This window comes from Limulus polyphemus, unplaced genomic scaffold (assembly GCF_000517525.1).
Source record: "Limulus polyphemus unplaced genomic scaffold, Limulus_polyphemus-2.1.2 Scaffold4949, whole genome shotgun sequence".
Lineage (NCBI taxonomy): Eukaryota > Metazoa > Arthropoda > Merostomata > Xiphosura > Limulidae > Limulus > Limulus polyphemus.
Window position 1 is genome coordinate 58,212 of NW_013670559.1, and position 19,321 is coordinate 77,532.

At 32.1% G+C, this 19,321-nt stretch overlaps 1 protein-coding gene across 1 annotated transcript in view; it reads left to right on the forward strand.

Annotated features, from left to right (window-relative positions):
- LOC106471897 overlaps nt 1–19,068 on the forward strand; it is a 48,945-nt gene extending 29,877 nt beyond the window's left edge. Inside the window, exons 3-16 of the mRNA XM_022400506.1 lie at nt 227–327; nt 2,137–2,268; nt 3,763–3,884; nt 5,669–5,730; nt 6,760–6,905; nt 8,372–8,611; nt 10,395–10,757; nt 11,274–11,375; nt 13,370–13,473; nt 14,243–14,437; nt 15,503–15,562; nt 17,346–17,445; nt 18,404–18,574; nt 18,983–19,068. Coding sequence (XP_022256214.1) covers nt 227–327; nt 2,137–2,268; nt 3,763–3,884; nt 5,669–5,730; nt 6,760–6,905; nt 8,372–8,611; nt 10,395–10,757; nt 11,274–11,375; nt 13,370–13,473; nt 14,243–14,437; nt 15,503–15,562; nt 17,346–17,445; nt 18,404–18,574; nt 18,983–19,068 — 1,984 coding nt within the window. The remainder of the gene's footprint in view (nt 1–226; nt 328–2,136; nt 2,269–3,762; nt 3,885–5,668; nt 5,731–6,759; nt 6,906–8,371; nt 8,612–10,394; nt 10,758–11,273; nt 11,376–13,369; nt 13,474–14,242; nt 14,438–15,502; nt 15,563–17,345; nt 17,446–18,403; nt 18,575–18,982) is intronic.
- Nucleotides 19,069–19,321: the final 253 nt, after the last annotated feature.

The window sequence follows — 19,321 nt, forward strand, 5'->3', positions numbered from 1 at the left end:
TATTTTGATAAACACACTTCCTCTCATTCATTCACGGTTAGGCCTTGGTGCTACTTTTACAGCAGGGTTTTAGAATACCTATCTTCCAAAAATTGAGAATTCACAATCTTATTCAACTCAGCAAGGTAAGATTATTATGTTATAAGCTATAGCAACAAGTCTTACAATTTCAGAGATGTAAGCCTTCTAATAACTGATATATTATTAATACTAGTTTTTGCTTTAGGCATTACATCGGCTCAAGAGCTCGTAAGTGTGAATGTCCCAAAGGTTACTTTGGGGTCCTTTGTGAAAGAAAAAAACATTCGGCAGATAATAACAATAAAGGTAGGTAAAAAAAACTATTTTTCTTCAGGTGTAATATAAACTGGGTGGCCAATTTATTAGAAATTATATCTAATAACTGGTTGGGCCACCTTCAATCCAAAGAACAGTCATGATACGATGTGGTATATAGTCCACAAGGTGCTGGAATATGTCCTGAGGGTTCTTCTCCATTCAGTCATTGATACTGTACGTAATTAATAAGATGAGGTAGGCAGGTAATATAGTACAAATTCTCAATAAAATTGACATCGGGGTATTTTGGTGGCCGTGTGAAGAGCCTGAAGTCATCGACGTGATACTCAAACCATGCATGCGCAGGTGGGGCATGGAGGATGGAAGTATTGACATCTTGGAAATAGCCGTCCTCATGAAGCATCAGAACTGATATGTCAGAAAAATGTGTCCATAAACAGAGGACTGAACAGTTGGGAACACACACGAGAGTTCGGTTATTCATGTGTTCTATTTTTCCAAATCTCTCTCCCTTTCCCCTCCCCATGCAAAAAAAAAAAAAATAATAAAATGGTAAATCGTGATTATCTGGACCATGCTACCTCTCATCAGCCCTTATCAGTCCATTGTCTGCGCTCTTTACACCCCATAAGGCGTTATTTTTTCTTGTTGGGAACTGAGTCCAGTGTTTTCCTACTACCATAGCCCATTTGTTGCAAAGCTCTTCGCAAGGTACGACTGGAGCTTAGTGTGAGTTATTCTGTACCAAATTTTTGTCAGTAGGTATATTGTTTGATGATCACCCTGTTTAATCTCCTTTCTCCTTGTTCTGTCAGTACAACTATGTGGCCACAATTTCTCCTCACAGCAAATATTTTATCAACTTTCTCCATTGTTGGTAAACTCAAATGACCGATGTCTTGGAGCAACCTAAATGAAATTGTCTTGGTCACTGTGGTACCTGTTAAACGCGCACTCACTATCATGCCCCCTTTTGAACGCTCTAATATATTTCCTCTCTATATATCTGGTAGACTGACACAAATATGCTTATTCCAGTAATTTTTCAGTGCTTCATAAATCACTTGAAACATCATTTGATCAACCTAATGTGCATCTGGAACTCAGGTCAGGCCAACTCTGAAAGGGGGCATAATTCCTAATGAAGTGGCCAGCTAGTGTATATAATAGAAATAAGTTTTTTTAATATTTTGTGTATATATATTTGTGTGTGTGTAGAATAATAGAAAAAAAAAGGAGTATTAATAAGAATTGATGTTGCCAGGTCCGCATAATTATTCATTATAACCTATTAGATAATATTTAATCCTGATATTTCCGACTTTTTTTACATACCGTTTACAAACGATGAGATCCACATATTGGATCATGTTGAGTTTGCGTTTCATCCTTTCTTAACATTCTATATATAGAAATAACCAAATAAATTTGATAAAAGCATTCGATTTCTATGGAAAATATCTAGAAACCCCCAACAATAATGAGTGGATATTATTTCTAATATTCGCGATCTTTTTGTAATTTTTTTCTTGTGACTCATACGTTGTTAATCAAATCGTGGACCCACGTGCAGTTTGGTGCGTAAATAGTTTAGAAAAATGTGTTTAAAAATAATATGAACTTCACCGGTAATTTTAGGGTTAAAAAAATCGAAGTGTGTTTAAGTGGAATTTTAGTTATTACTGTTTGCCATTGTAGTTATTCAAAACAAAATTAAGGTTAATAAACTTTCGTTTTGTTAGTATTAATAATGAAATTAGTCTTGTAAATCAGTAATGCAACATGTTTAGTTTCCAATTCTTCCTGCAATAATAAAATTAAAATTGTTATACTTAGGCCTAAAATTACGTGAATGTCAAGAAATTGGATGTTCTTATTCGTGCAAGAAGACTCCCAGCGGCACTTACGTCTGCACTTGTCCTCCAGAACATCGTTTGGAATATGATTTTAAATCCTGTGTCAAAAAAGGTAATTTGTAATTTTTTTTATTAGAACTTGAAAGAAATGCCTTTTTTTAAAAGTGTATTCTTAAACATAACCTGTTTTTAAACTTTGTATTATAGGTTTTGTTCGAGAGTGATTAGGCCATTGGAAACGAGCCCAGTATTGAACACTGCCTTAGTCTTAAAGTTAATTACATCCTTAAGATACCAACACATGCTTCTAGGATGTAAGGAAGCTTTGTTCCCATTCTTTCATGTGTTATTTTGAAACTCCCCTTGTCTGCTGGACTTTAATTCTCAGTATACGGTCTAACATCTCGAAGGCATATTTTGGCCTGGTGGTTTGCTCGTGCAATGTACAATCAGAGAGTCCCGAAACCATATCTTGGCCTGTTAGTCTTTTCATGAAATGTGTAACCCTAGAGTCCCGAAATCATATCTTGGCCTGTTAGTTTGCTCATGCTTTGTGTAATGAGACGGGCCTGAAAACAAATCCTGATCTGTTTGTTTGCACGTGTAATGTATAATTGAAGGGCCCTAAAGTCAAAACTAGAATTTATAATTTGCCCGTGTAATCTGAGTGTCCTGAAACCAAATCTTGACCTTGTGGTGTTTCTGTGTAATGTTGAATGGGAGTGTCCTGAAACCAAATCTTGACCTAGTGGTGTGCTTGTGTAATGTGTAATCTGAGTGTCCTGAAACCAAATATTCACCTAGTGGTGTTCCTGTGTAACGTGTAATCTGAGTATCCTGAAACCAAATATTCACCTAGTAAAGGCGCTGTCTTTACGGCTTACTCACTTGTAATTTTGCATTTTTTTGTGTTGAATATACATTTGTAACGTAGTATCTAGACTCATTCTTTCTCACAACTCAATCAAAATCAAGAGAATTCATTTTAACTCTGCAGTAAATTTTCTTCTCGAATTTGTTATTTGCAGGTTCGAATTAATCTATCAAGTAAAACAGTTTATTATAGAAGTGTTATCAAATATGATGAGAATATATTGATGGCATGTAATTTTTTTTATTCTTTTTATGTGAGTTTTATGTTATCAAGGACCTTGTAACCAACAAAGTCATGAGCCTCAAACAGTTTAGTGAATAAATAGTATAGCAAAAAGCAATGTATTTCAGGACTCCATCGGTAAATCTAGGGTTAACTCTAGCCTCGGCTATTCTGTAAGGATATCCGTATGCAATGATAATCATTTTGTGTTAAAGACGATTGAAAATATCCGAAGTCATATATATCTTCTATAAATTAAGTTCAAAAACCTCAGAATGGCTTTAGTAAAATAACAATATTTATGTATAAACTACGTCTATGTGTGTATATTCACGACACATCACCTTTATAAGGTTTGAAAAGTATACAACCCTACCATCCCCAACAAAATCGGCATATTTCAACAGTTATCATTACAGCTTGTTTTATGTGTGTATTTTTCTTACATTGTTGATCAAGTTTTTACACATGAAATTTTACTTATCTCAGTATCGCTTTATTTATTTCCAGAAAAGATCAGATACGTTATTAGCTTCAAGTTACTATCGTTAGAAAGTGATATATCCAGCCCTAATCTTGAGCTACTAAGTGCAGTCAAAGCAGGTGAAGTAAAATTACGTTTACAAAATGCGGTAAGCAGAGATTATTGTTGAAATTAGTTGTGTCACTAGTCTTAAGGCCTCTTTTTTTAAACATAATTGTTAACACGTAACCTGATGAAACAAAATATTTTAATACGTAATTTTAGTTATTTAAACTTCTTATCAATATTTATTTAAAATTATATATTTTGATTATTTTCATGTTTAAACTATTGTATCTCTGAAATTATAAAGTGTTAATTATACTATTAGTACTATAAATAACGTTTGCTAAAATTCTGTTCGTGTCACAAGTATTTTAAATTTACGCTTCAAACGCCGAAAGCTGACGAAATATAACCCTAAAAAATTGTTATAAAAACAAGTTAACTTGACGGGTTTTTTTTCGTTTTTTTTTATACAACTGTTTTCTTACCGAAATGGAGAAATTAAGATGAATGTGTGTATGTGGGGATAGGAATCTGCAGTTGACTTTTTTATATAATAAACACAAGTATTTGTTTATTCATGTATTCAACTACTTAACAACCCCCCAAGCTTGGCCTAGTGGTTAACGTGCTCTGCCACACATCGTAAGGACCAAATTCCGACTTGCAGAGCATTCTCTGCACTTTGAGCTGAGACAGCAATATAACCATGACATTCAATCCTGCTATCCGGGAGTAACCATATAGGCACAAGACGCTGTTGACTGACTGGTTGTTCACCCTTTGATCAGCAGTTCTAAATTAGGATTCGCAATACCTTAGGATATCTGACGTGCCTGTTTAGCCTGTGTGTGTCTAGGGTGTCATACAGGTTGGAAACGCTATATCCTCGTTTAAACTAGCCTTTACCAGCAATATAGTTATCTTTTATGTAAACAAGCCAGATTTTGAACATTCATAATTTTTACACGTTTGGTTGTAAAAGTTGACATATTTTATAAGAATAGCTTGATACAGCGCCATCTTCTGATATGCAGGGAAATTGTTACGTTATAAGTATTTATTTTTCACAGTAGTAGGAGGTAGGACGTTAACCATCAGGCAATATGTTCTGATTTTCCATAATGAACGTATAATTCTCGAAGCTCAGCTTTTAGATAATTTCGTTATGTTGTCATTGTTGAAAGTTTCTGTTGATATTAAAAGAAAGTGTCAGAAGAAATATTTAGGTGTATCATATTAATTAGATACATTAGGTTGAACCAAAGAACCAGTAGAAAATTCTAAGTTAATGAAAATGAAATCGTATATATATTTATTTATGAACTACTTTGCACTAAAACACAAAAGGAAAATAGCCTCACAATTAAATTTTTAAACTGGAAGGTTTTTACAATGTAAATTATATGATCAAAGAATTTAAGTAATAAAGTACGAGATACAAGGTATTCTAAGTTTTCGGGCTGAGCGTGGTTTATTGGTTACCTTGTGAACTGAATATTATTATTAGGTTTAGTGGTACGCGGCCCGTTGCAGCAAAATTATTCTCAATTTCAGACTGTGGGTGCATTATAAGAATGAAGGTGAAATCACACCTTTGGATTAGAGTATCCCAACAGTTGGCGATGGGTGTTGTTGACTAGCTGCCTTCCCTCTAGACTAGCATTTCAAAATTAAGGACAATTAGCACAGAGAACCCCTTCGTAGCTTTGTGTGTTAATAAGAACAAAGAAACAAAATTAAAGTAACGTTGATGTCTTTTTCTGCTACTTTGTTGTGCGAGTGTTATTTCACTAAAGATTTTTTTTGTTTAGTGAAGTTAGTAAACATATTTTGAAAGTTGTAATTATTCTTAAAATTCAGTAGTTTCTTGGCTTTTTGTTTCAGCTTTTATCCTTACTTCAGTCAAATCTTTCCAAGGTTGAGAATTTAACAGTTTTAGAATTCAAGTAAGCAGCCTTTTGTACTATATTTGTAGTAAATAAGAGAACTGAAAACAAGATGAGTGTGAAAAAAATTATATCTTGCTATTTATTAAGAGTATTTTTGAATTCTTTGTAGGTCATGAAATAAAGTTATAGTTTTCACCTGATGCACAGATAATATAACATTTAGAAATACTAAAAGTTTGTTATACTACATAAAGTAAAAGCATGTTATACAACAACACAAATAAAAGTTAGTGTATGATTAAGATGAGTTTTGATAACAGAGTCAATTATTTGTTAATATCCGCCATTTAAACCACTTTGAATGAATGAAATATGACAACCCAAATGTCGACCATGCTTTATCAAGAATACAAAGTGCTATAAATCTTAATACTGATAACACTGAATTTTTTTTTTGTATACATATATTAGCAATTCCCTAAACAATGAAGGAGAATGTAAGCAAAACATTGTTATTTGATCAAAATGTTAAATATTTTACCTTTACTTAATAACACAGTTCCTGAAAAATAAGGAGAGGATCGACACTGTTATTCATTATTCAAACAAACGGTGTCTTTGTTTTAAGTTTTAGATACTGTTTGTCACCAAATTTTCAGAAATAATATATTAAATAATATCTGAATGGCTATTATTCAGATATTAATACTGTTAAAGTTGCAAAATCATAGGAAGTTTTTGTTTTAAATAAGTGTTTTGTTTTTACAAAGGAATGATTATGTAACTTTTGTTCAAGCTTTGTTGACATTAAGAAAGAGAATATATATATTTTTAAAAGGTTTGGTAAATTTCTAGATAAAGTGAGAGACATTATTAAGATAATTTTTAAAGTAGACAAGTGTGGTAAAATTGCTTTCAGTTTCGAAGTTTTTGTAATTTTGAATTAACAAAATTGTGGTCGAGAGAATATAAAGATGCAGTGATTGGAGAGTAATAAATTAATTTTAATACTTAGAGTTTAATATTTCATGAATGTACACATTTTTCTTTTGTGTTCAGAAGGAAGAATAACAATTTCAATTTCAGACATGGACCTGTAGTTCAGTTTCACTTCTTTGGTGAGAAAGATGAGAGTCAGAAAGTGAAAACACTTATGGATAAAACTGTCAGAAATGGCCAGATAAATAGATATAAACTTGAGAAAAATTATTTTCGTTTTGAAATGGAACCTTGTAAGTATTTCAGCTAAGCTCTAAGCACACAGTACTTATAATTCCATATGTTGCTTTAAAGATACCAGACTAATTTATATTTTTGTAGGTAATGTAAAATTAATCCAAGAGTAATATTTTTTTTAAAGTAAAACTTCTTATGGAATTTAGTGTTGCCTTATTTATCGTCAATTGTTGAAAATTCAATTGTCGTGTGGAAAGAGATTTTACAGAAAAATGTATGTTTGATTCTTAGCATTAAAGCTCAATAAATGTGCAATAAGCAAATCAAAGAATATATTACATATGTACATCATCTTTTCTTTGGTGGAATTCATGTTTTGGTGAGGAAAAGAAACTTGTGAATATGGGCTTTGTTGAGTGATTGCAATAAATTTTAATAAGTAAGATTAGTTACTGTAAAAGTGCCAATTTTCAATTATTGATTTAAAAAAAAAAATGCAATTGTATGTACATATATATCAAGCACAAAAAACATCTATGTGTCTATCTGTTTGTCCATTATCTAAATTAACTACTTCTTGGTCGCCGGGTCAATCTCAACCAAAGTTTATTGGAAGATAATTTGGTAAAAGGGTCATGCTAATGGGGGGGGGGGGGTCACAACCTTATCCATCCCCATTGTTGCTGTTACTAAGCAGTTCTTATGTTTGATGGAAGTTAACGTTATATACGCTCATGGGTGGTGCTACATCCTTACACCAAAAAAAAACTTTATTCAATTTCCAATACCACAATATACACACAGTTTGGGGGAGGGCACATGAACGTCTTATATGTCTTAGGTAGTGCATTTGCACTCTCTATGGAAGGATGCATTGAAAAACATGGCTGCATCTATTGCCATAATACATTAACTCGGCTGAAATTTGTACTCCAACAGCCATAATAAGGTTGATATGAAGAGCCATTTCTTGAATTTTACCCACTTAATACCTTGACCCATGATCTTTCGACTTCAGCCCATAAAACACTTCTGTGGCTATTGACTGTCAATTAATTAATCACGTGAAACAATGTGTATGGACATTAAGGGCTGATTGTTGAAAGCGGGTGACAGGAAGCGCACCTACCACCACTACTTTGGCTGCTACCTCTTCCAACCCTGACTATCGCACAGTGTATACCATGGTTTAAATATATACATATTGAGTTTTTAAAGCTTATACAAATCTTTTGGTGAGGTAATAATGAATACTGTAATAATATGTTATGTTATAGATAAATTGTATGAAAGTTAAGATTTTTGTGTTATTTATCATAGCATCCACCCACACATTTTTTTAGTTCATAACTCACATAAAGGATGGGTACCTCAGCTTGTCTATATGTACATTGTGTGTGTGTGTGTACAGAGAGAAAGAAAGATTAAAGTACGCCCTCAGTTAGTGGTAGTTTTTCAGTTTCTAGTTTTTATGCTATTTTTTGTTAGATACTATTTTTCATAGTCGGTTTCTAATTTTCAGCACTCAATATCCAAATTCTGAAGACTTCGGAGAAGTTACCGATCACTGTAGGTAGCCAGTTGACACTCGAATGTATAATTACTGGGTCAAGCAGGATGAAAGTAACTTGGTTTAAGGATGGCTTTCCTGTAAACAAAAACACTTCTCACCAGAGAATGTGGACAGTGGTGGTACCAAAAAATTCACAAGACCAGTTTACACATTTACTAGGTTTTGACAGAATTGATGCACTGGACACAGGTAACATACATTTGCATCGAACTGTAAAATTTATTAGAATTAACTTTAAAACGACTGTATAATTTAGGATTGTTTTTTTAACTAGTCCCTTGATGGATCGTCATGCTCTATATTTATCACAGTTTATGAATATAAATATGGACAAGTAACATTAGACAGCAAAGTGTCATAAACCATCTTAGTGTTGATTAAAAATGATTGTAAGCATAAGGGTCATAACAGCCAAGTACTTGCCAATAATGTAAATATGTTGTATATGTCTTCCAACTGCTGCAGGCTACTGCTGATAAGTCGTTTCACTGCCAGAGCTCAGTACAAATATTAAAGATGGCATAGCTTCATGTGTTGTTAGAAATTAGTCTTCAAAGTTGGCTCCTTCGGTTAACTAGGCCTTAGCTGTTTATTAGTTGGTGCCGACATTAAAAAGTGTCATCTAGTAACATACAGGAACTTAAATCTTGTTTCAGATGTAACCGGTTTTTTACAAATTATGTTAAACATCTAACAATGAGCTTTGTCAATATTAGCATTTCTGTACTCAAGTCAGGGTAAGTGTTGGTGCCAGTTAGGTAACTTGATATGCTCGAGTACTTAACTGTGATGTCTATTATGAATTATTAGATAGGTAGTGTGGTTGTTTAACTTCATGTAAAGAAATATAATATAGATACGACACTGAACAAGAAACAGAACTGATGTCTGATACACTTCTTACCGAGTCCTTCATGGTTTTGATTAAATTGCAAGCAAAATATACATCTCTTGTGTTTTTCATGTTTAACAACATTGTACTTCTAAGATAAAAATAACAATGGAAAACACTTAAAACTTCTTGTAGTTATTTTTGACTGAAAAATTTGGAAAAAAAAGGAAATAACAGATAACTTAAAATAAGATTGCTAATTGTTTTTAGGGGAATTTCTAGAACAGAATATCTTGATAGATTCTCAAGAAGCAAGATTCTAATTCTGTATCAGTTTTAATGCAGTACTTCTCCTGCGTGGGACATCACTCCAACCAGTCTGGTGACTGAGGGTATTTTAAATACTTACGCTGCAGACTTTTCTACTTCTTATATTACACTATGCTAAGCTGGTATTCAAGAGATGTGGTTTAGTGTTGTAGTTGTTGTATACACACCACTGCCTTAAAAACGTATCATGTTGATATGAGTCATCACATTTTAAGCAATTGACAGCTGAGTGATAGCAGTAACATTTTTACGAATTTCAGCTATGTGGATGTGTGGTTTGATGCGTTTTCGATTTGTTCTAGAAGAAAGAAGACCATATTGCATTGAAATCCATACTTTGGTTGTGGTTCATAGAAGGCTTATGGACTTTTGATATAAAAGGCTTCCATAAGTTTCCTGGTTTTCCATTGAAAACATCATTGCAAAAACTTCAAAGGCAGATACAGTCCCCAAAATTCTCCATACTAATACGTTTTAAAGTTTTTGTATGTTTTACATTTGTTATACTGTAGGATACATTTCACTTAGCAAGAAAATTGCCCATCATAAAAATAATTATACAGAACAGTTGTATGCCAGTTGGGTAGTAGATTACTGTATCTGTAAACTGATTGGGTTGATCCAAAAACACAAAACTAAAATGAATATGCATATCCAATAAACGCATAGGTGTCATAGAATAAGTAATTTTCACAATGTTTTATTTGTATAGTACAAAATTAAATAAAGTTTGATTTTGTTATGTATCATGGAAATTAAAACATATTATATCAATCCATTCATTTAGTCTTTTGTTTGTTTCTTTAACAGGAGTGTTTACTTGTGAAGTTATGGACTGGGGCATGATCAAAAGGAAAAGTATACAGATATATGTTAAAGCACCACCACAACCCAAACTTACACCTTTAACTGCAACTGTACAGGAAGGAGATAGGATGGAATTACACTGCCTTTTGCAGGAAGATGCATCTGAGAAGTTTGGCTACACCTGGCTAAAGAATGGTGAGATTTTAAATCCATCGAAAGAACCAGAGTTTGTAGAAGATCTGTTTCGAACAGGTAGTCGCATGGTTATTGAATCGATGAAGTATTCTGCTACATATACGTGTATAGTAACAAGCACAGCAGGAAGAACAAGTAAGGACAGTGTTATTACTGTCTTGAAACCAAATCGTAAGTACCGATATCTTGCAAATAGCCCTTGTGATTTTTGTATTGTACATTGAAAACTACATTAAAATCCTGATTCCGTAAAATGTTGACTACTTACTGCATGGTTGGGGGAGAATATTATTTTATTTGTTTGTTTGCTGGACTTTGGTAATAGTGATATGTGTAAGATAGTGCAAAAAATATTGATTATAAAGCAACTTAGTCGAGGTGAAAGCTTTATCAACCATAAATAGTCAAGAAAACATGAATGCTGAAAAGTAGCTAGGGTAGGATATACGACAAGTATCCACACTACAAAATTTTTCTCCTCGTAACATCACATTTGATTGAGTGTTCTTCCGTGTGTTTAACCTATTTTAGCTCATGATGAAAAGTGATAAACATTCTCATCAGGTGATTAATGGTACACATTTGTTTACATTGTGAGAGCTAATATATCTTGTTAATATGATAAAAAAACATAGTTACTACTTTTTCATTCATCTGTCACTAACTTATGTATTATTCCACATTCAGAATACATTCCAGTCTGCCCAGAAGAACAGTTGAATGGTTTAATATGGAACCTAACAGTTTCAAATTCACAGTTTATACATCATTGTCCAAAAGGTTTCAAAGGTTAGTTAAGTTAGTTTTGACATATGCTTATAATGTACAGGGTTTGGCACAAGCTGATATACCATAACGATCTTTTATATATATATATGTGTATAAATAGGAATATTATTTATAGTTATAAATATATATATCACTTTGTACTTATGTAGTTGTCCTGATCATTACTGGAATTGTTGAGACATTTGCAGACATATCCAGAGGGACACTCAGTAGAGCGTATCCCTCTGCCGCGCAGCATGATCATATTCGGCCCTCAAGAAATACGAAAATGTGTCTGTATGTCTGTCATTATCATAGACTATTTTTTTATATTCTACATATATCGATAAAGTTTCATTAAAATCTGATCATTTGTGACTGAACCATAGAGCAAAAATAGTGTGAAAAATTGTCATTTGTGGCTAAACCATAGAGCAAAAATAGTGTGAAAAATTGTCATTTGTGAATGAACCATAGAGCAAAAATAGTGTGAAAATCTGATCATTTGTGACTGAACCATAGAGCAAAAATAGTGTGAAAAATTGTCATTTGTGGCTGAACCATAGAGCAAAAATAGTGTGAAAAATTGTCATTTGTGACTGAACCATAGAGCAAAAATAGTGTGAAAATTGTCATTTGTGACTGAACCATAGAGCAAAAATAGTGTGAAAAATTGTCATTTGTGACTGAACCACAGAGCAAAAAATAGTGTGAAAAATCTGATCATTTGTGACTGAACCATAGAGCAAAAATAGTGTGAAAAATTGTCATTTGTGACTGAACCATAGAGCAAAAATAGTGTGAAAAATTGTCATTTGTGACTGAACCATAGAGCAAAAATAGTGTGAAAAATTGTCATTTGTGACTGAACTATAGAGCAAAAATAGTGTGAAAATTTTTTATTTGTGACTGAACCATAGAGCAAAAATAGTGTGAAAATCTGATCATTTGTGACTGAACCATAGAGCAAAAATAGTGTGAAAAATTGGTCCCCATGTTAACATATAGGGATTTTTGTGACCTTACTGTAACTTTGACCCTCCAAAAACTAATCATTTCTAAGTTGGGTCATAGTTAAAATGTATACCAATTTTTGTCCAAATCCAATTAGCCATTTTTGAGAAATCTTGTTGACAAACACACAAACAAGCACATGCACACAGGGGTGAAATCATAACCTCTGTGGTGGAGGTAATTATTACACTTCTTAGTATATCACTTCGTATTAATGATGAAACATCCATACCTACTGCATTTAAAAACAATAAGATTTTCCTTGCTTTGCGTTTTTTATAAGCAACTTTATTATAATTTACTCTGGATGAGCTAATGTTAATGTCACCATATTCTTTTATAACTGTATTCTGGTGATTATGTTTAGCATAGCTCAGACATCTGGTTTTTAAACTAACATGTAAGCAAAAAATTGTTAGTTTATAATAATATACTTGGGATATTTTTTAGCAATAAACTGGATAGAATTATTATTTAGTTTTAATAATTTAGGATTTTATGTTTTCATTGTATCATGAAAAAAAAATTTTAATTTTTTTTTTACATAACTAAATTATTACTTAAAAAGCAAGAACTGTTATTTACTATACAGACAATTGTGAACCAGAAGTTAGGTAATGTGTTCTGATAAAGACGGTTACATTACATGGCTGACAATGGATATATTTTTATGCAGTTGGTGCAAGGTTAGTCTTCAAGTTTATGAAAAGATTTAAACATTTGTTAGTTTTGTTTAAATTGATGACCTAACATTATCCTTTGTATACAATATTTAAAACAATATTTACATAAATCACTAAGCAGGTATTCAGAAGCTGATTACTTGGTAGTAAGTATGGTATATTGATATTTAAATAATGAATGCTTGACCCTTTTTTCCACCTGTTTACTAATTAACATAATCGGAGAATATCTTATTTTATTTTCCCATATTTTTACGAATATTTCCTGTGTATTTCCTCAAGCTATATATATTAACAAATGTTTTTGTTTTTAACTAGGAATTGCAACTCGATATTGTACCTCAAGGCAAAACACAGCAGAATGGGAAGACCCTGATTTTTCTGGTTGTTTATCAAGTCTGTTTATTGAGATGAAAAATAAGGTAAGATTCACCTAGCTTACAACTTCCTGAAACATTGAAAATTCTTAAAAACAATGAACAGATTGTTTAATTGGAAGTTACAATGTGTATAAATTAAAAAAAATCTTTCAGCTTATTCGCTGAAAAAGTTTCCGAAAGTGATAATTTAGTATCTATTTTATTTGATAAAATTCCATGAATATCTTTAATAATCTGTAATATTTTATTGTTCTGCTATTTTTTCATAAGGACTTCAAATATTTTGAACAAAAATGGTGTTATTTTGTGTATTTGTTACTTATGATTATACCTAGATTATAACCTTGCAATTGTACTAAAAAATGTTAAAATCTCGTCACAAATAAACAGAAATACAAGCAGTTATGTAACTGTAAGTTTAGTTGTCCTGTGCATTCTCTCTGTGCTGGTAATCTTTACAGGGTTGGTATGCTGTTACCTTTTTTGTTTAAATGTCTGTTTTTTTTTAATTAAGGCTTAATAAGGTCGAGTTATTGCTTTTTGTTTGCATAGCAAGTTATAAATGTGGATATGATAAAGCTAAAACTGAATTTTATGTTTAATTCCAGCAGTCATTTATTCTAGTTCAGTTTCATGTATTTTTGATAATTTCAAGTAAATTTAATCAATAACTTTAAGCTATTTTGTTGCCCTAGAGCAATTTTCCATTTTCTCAGGAAAAACAAATACTGATTTGGTGAAATGAATAATTAAAAATGTCATTAAGCTGCATGAAAATTAATGCAATGTGTTGTTGTTTTTTTATTCTCAGTTTAGAACTTTAGAAATAGGTTATGTCCAGAACAACCTTTCATCTATTCTAACTGAATTAAAACAGTACTTACTAAGCAGAGCTGGAAGTATGTATTCAGGAGAAGGTGAGCCTGTGATTGATCTTCTCTCCGATATTCATGTATTTCTCCAAAAACAGTTGAATTACGATTCTCATGGTGAAGATAGCCTAGAGGTGAGTTGTTTGATTGAACGATAAAACTTCAGGCAAATGTGAACCACAAGTTAAAAAACATAATTATATCATTTAAATATTTGCCAGACAGACAGCTTGTTAGGATTTTTGTGATCTTTCTCTTGTCTGTTAATTTCCTTTGCACAATTGACACGTAAATTCTTTTACAGACTTTCTTACATTCTTCTCCTACATTCTGTGAATTTTTTTTAAAACAGTAACTGAGAAAAGTCTTTTAAATCTAAGAGAATTATTTCGGCAGAATTTAATACTTTCTATTCTATTAATGATCTAAAATCATATTTTTTTAAATTTGCTTCTAAAAAAAAGTGGTATAGATTAAAGAAATGTACCATTCATAAGTTAAGTCCAAGTAATTCATACAAACTCGTGTTCTTTGGACTATCTTTTATTTACTCACCTTATTTAATTTGAAGAAACCAGTTTAATAAACTATCATTTTAATTCCAATTAATATTCATTTAGTTTTAAATAATTTCACATTTTGTAATCAAATAATTGTAAATTTAAGTGATTTTCCATATATCTTAGTAATTTTGGTAAATACTTCCAAATACAGATTAAGAAATAAACTAGCTAGCTAGCTCAAAAAATATGCACTAATATGATATATTGAAGCTTAAAGAACAAGTCAATTCATGTGAAAACTAACTGTGAAACATTTTAACTTTAAACGTTTTGGAAGTGGTTTTATGGATTTGTTTTCTGGCCTCATCTTCTCTTTGTAATGTGATGTTTCAAGCTTCGATCTTAGTTGTAAAAAGCAGAATAGAAACTATAGCAATATTAGAATTTCACTGCTTTTAAACTCATCTATGGTAATTATCACAGTGAGACTTGAAATGTTTAAACACTTCATTTGTAACTGATCTAATATAGTTTTCCGTAAAGTGTTAAAATTATTAACAGTGTTATTGTGCTGTTTCAAGTCCAATATTCGAGAAAATGTAACTGAAACATTGTAGCCAAAAATGGCTATTTATATTATCGCTTAACAGTTTATCAGGTAATTCAACAGATTAAATGTGTTAAATCTTTTAACAGCTGATTTTGGATGCAGCTTCTATTATCTTGAGTCATCCACATCTGATCAGGAAACAATCAGTAAGTACACGATTTAACTGAATAGTACAGTGTGTAACAACAAAAGTTAAAATAGCCCAGTCCTCTGATCTTTATGTGCATTGTATATAGTTGGCTCTTGTAATATTATAGTTCATTGTTATGTAAATCCAGCATCCAATGATTAATCTTGTGATTTGTAAAGCAAATGATTGATTATTCAGCCTATGCTCCACATTGTGACCACCCAGAGGTTTTCTTACTTGTCACTTTCATATGAATCACAGGATATAAAGTGCTCATAACACACGGCTAGTCCTCAACTAAGATTCGTGGGTGTTTCTCACGCAGTGAGCCATCAGACGATTGGAAGCTACCTAATCACAGCAGCTGTTACGAATTGGCTATAAGTGCTATAAGAAGAATATGGACCTGCTTGATTACCTGGACAAGATGGACCGTGCACCACATACAAAACGAGCAGAGGACCACTGTTTATGATCTTGTCTCTCCAGAACTGTGAGATGCCTACTTCCAAAAGTGATCAGATGTTTACATCTGCAACTGGCTGATGTGTACTCGTCAGAAACTTGCTTCAAGAGGCTATCATTTATTCCAGAATCCCACTGAGCTCGCAGCAAGGCATGAAACAGTCCCCCCCCCCTGTACAAGAACACAACCAATATATCAATGACATGTGGAGCAATATCTTTTTTTTTCAGATGAGTCATGCATTACTCTTAAGCCAGATAACTGTCTTATATTCATTTGAAGAGAATCAATGACCAGCTCCAATCTCGTATTCATATAGGAGCTTGATAAGTTGGGTGGAAGTGTGGTGTGGACTATAGCTCTGGTGGAGGTACCAGTCTCTATATTCCACAAAATACTATTTATACAGTGACACTAGTACAATTAGCACAATATATTTGTGCAAACTGCTGGTACATTTGACTGTGACTTCAGTCTAAGGGGTAACATCTCTCACCCCCACTGTGCTAAGCTTGTCAGCACTCTTGAAAAGGAGAGGAATTGAGCAAATGGAGAGACCTGCACACTTTAGTCCCATTCAGCTTGTATGGAGTGCTCTTGATAGACACATTAAGTGACCACAGACAATAAAGATGTCCTGTAAACAATTCATTAAGAATAGTGATCAAGTATAACTCAGGACCTTATTAATGCTGATTTTAAGAGTGGAGTATCAGCGGCAGGTTATCCCTGTTATTTGTTTCTGTACTTCATAGTGAAGTGCTATGAGCTGTAAAAATATCAGGCACTCTCTTCCAAATATTCATTTATGAGCATGAGCTAAGTAACTAATATCCTATGTTTCAGATAATATGACACATTAGACAGTAGATGTGCAAAACATTGAACTATATCGGGTGATTGAAATTGCTTTATAAAACTAATATTACACTGTCTTAACTAAACTACCATAAATTATCGGTTTATATTAGTTGTTTTGTACAGTACGAAGATGAAGAAGTTTATTTGAAATATTTGTAAAACAATAAGAAAACCAGAATCTTTAAATATGCTAAATAATGAACTAATGACGATACACACTTTCTAATAAATGTGTCTAAGAATCTAGGGATTTCTGAGGTATATTTTCTCTTATTCTTCTCATTTATGCAACAACTGGGTTGCTCTTTAAGGAATCTGATTTGAAAGCTTGTGTGTTTGTCAAAATTTAATTAATTATTTTATACTTCTGCATAAATTATTTCCTTAAATTACCCTGTATTCATGCTTGTTTTACCTGGCTTTAAAATTTAAATGTTATTTATACAAAATTCAGTTTTTCTAACATTTTCAGAAGCTTACAAAAATTCATCAGCTTATATTAGACCTTGGGTTGATGAGAGGATCGATTATTCCTGCTGGAGAGACTCACATTTTTCATAGGGATACTTTAGGTGAGTGATTGATAGTTTAGTAAATGTATTAGTGACATGGTAATCCAAGAAATAAAAAAAGTAAGAAATTCATGGATGCAATTTAAAGATAACAGATGAAGCACTTTGTTGAAGATAAAATGAAAAAGATAGAAATGGTATCAAGTAGAAACGAAAATAAAACTGTTGGAGAAACAGTGAAAAACCGACTGATTGTGCTAACTGTAGGGCCTGTTGCAAAGTCATGAAGTTAAGATGTAAAATAAATAAATAAATAAATAGGTAAAACAATTATCAGAGATAATTGTACTGAACAGTAAAATAAGGGAAGATAGTATAGTAACAAAACATGTTTTTTGTAACGGATATTACATTTTCACTTCTTTTTACTGTGAACAAAATATTCAAGAAGAACCCGTGATTCAAAATAGTAACAGGGCTCGTTTGTACAAGTTTCTCCCATGCTGTGTGTGTATGTCTCAGTCTAAGATTTACTGTAGCAAACTAAAAGAGTTGAGATTAGATGTGTTTGTTACTGTTCTTGGCATCAAGTTTTTTGACATCATGAGTTCTGATGCAAGAACACTTTACCAAAAAAAGTCTTGTGCTTGCTGTCTTGACATTTTTATCTTTTTCTAATGCATATGCCCTCCAGTGGCACAGAGGTATGTCTATGGACTTGCAACGCTAGAAATCAGGTTTCGATACCCGTGGTGGGCAGAGTACAGATAGCCCTTTGTGTTGCTTTCTGATGCATATATTTGAAGTTTAACTGAAGTACTTCTTAAGCGACAGCCATAATGATCCTTGTATTAATAGTCTAAGTTTCTAATCTACGCATGAAGCTTAATTACAAAATCTTTGATTTATTGCAGTTTCCACGAGCATGTAAAAAATGAATATCATAAAAACTAATAAATGTCACTCTTTATCGTGTTTATATCCTTTTAACTTTATTGCTTATGTTTGATGGTTTTAGTTCTTGAAGTGAAACGAGTAACTGGAGGCGGTGTACATGTAATTTCTTTCCTCGGCATCCCAGTGATGGAGTCTAATTTGAAGAAACAGAACACTAGGAAGTCTAAGTGGCTAAAAGACAAGTTGAACCTGACCTTTGACACACAGTATCTAATACCAGGTTTTGAACAATGTAGGAGATATTTTGTGTTTTGTTCTTATTGTATTATGTGTACAAATCAATAACTTTGACAAAAAAAACTTTTATTACTATTTGTTAAAATACTTTTAGTTGTCATTATGAGGCATGGAGTAACGAGATTGTAATTTTATTTGGAGTTAAACAGATATATAAACAAACTGAGTGTTACACATGTTAGGCTTTACAATTAATTTATTTTATATACAGCATTAGGCTATAATATGGATTTAATTTAAGCAGTTGTGTGGAAATATTACAGCTGAAGAAATGCAGTAGTTCTATTTCCAAACTTAGTCATTCAAAAGCTCTTCAAGGATAATATCTATATATACCTATCCTGTAAGTTAATTTATTTAAAGTTCCAGTAATGATTTACTTTTGTTTGTCCTTCCATTACAGTGAATGACAGTATAACGATAGCTGCTGTATTCTATAAAAACATATCAATATTTTTACCTGCACGTGTCTTGGCAAGAAAGAAGTAAGTATAATTTGACTGAAGTTGAAAATCTTTTTAAAATAAGATGTATGTTTTATGTCTAAGAAACAATATTGTATTAAAGATTCTACATAAAGACAGATAGATTAAATTAGGAACATTTTTGTCTCTATTTTATGCTACTATTTATTTTTTACTTTTGTAAATACATCTTTGGTTTTATTTTATCTTTTTTTTTTATTTCCAATTATCCAAAAATATTTATGATTTTACATATAGATATTCAACATAATAAAATG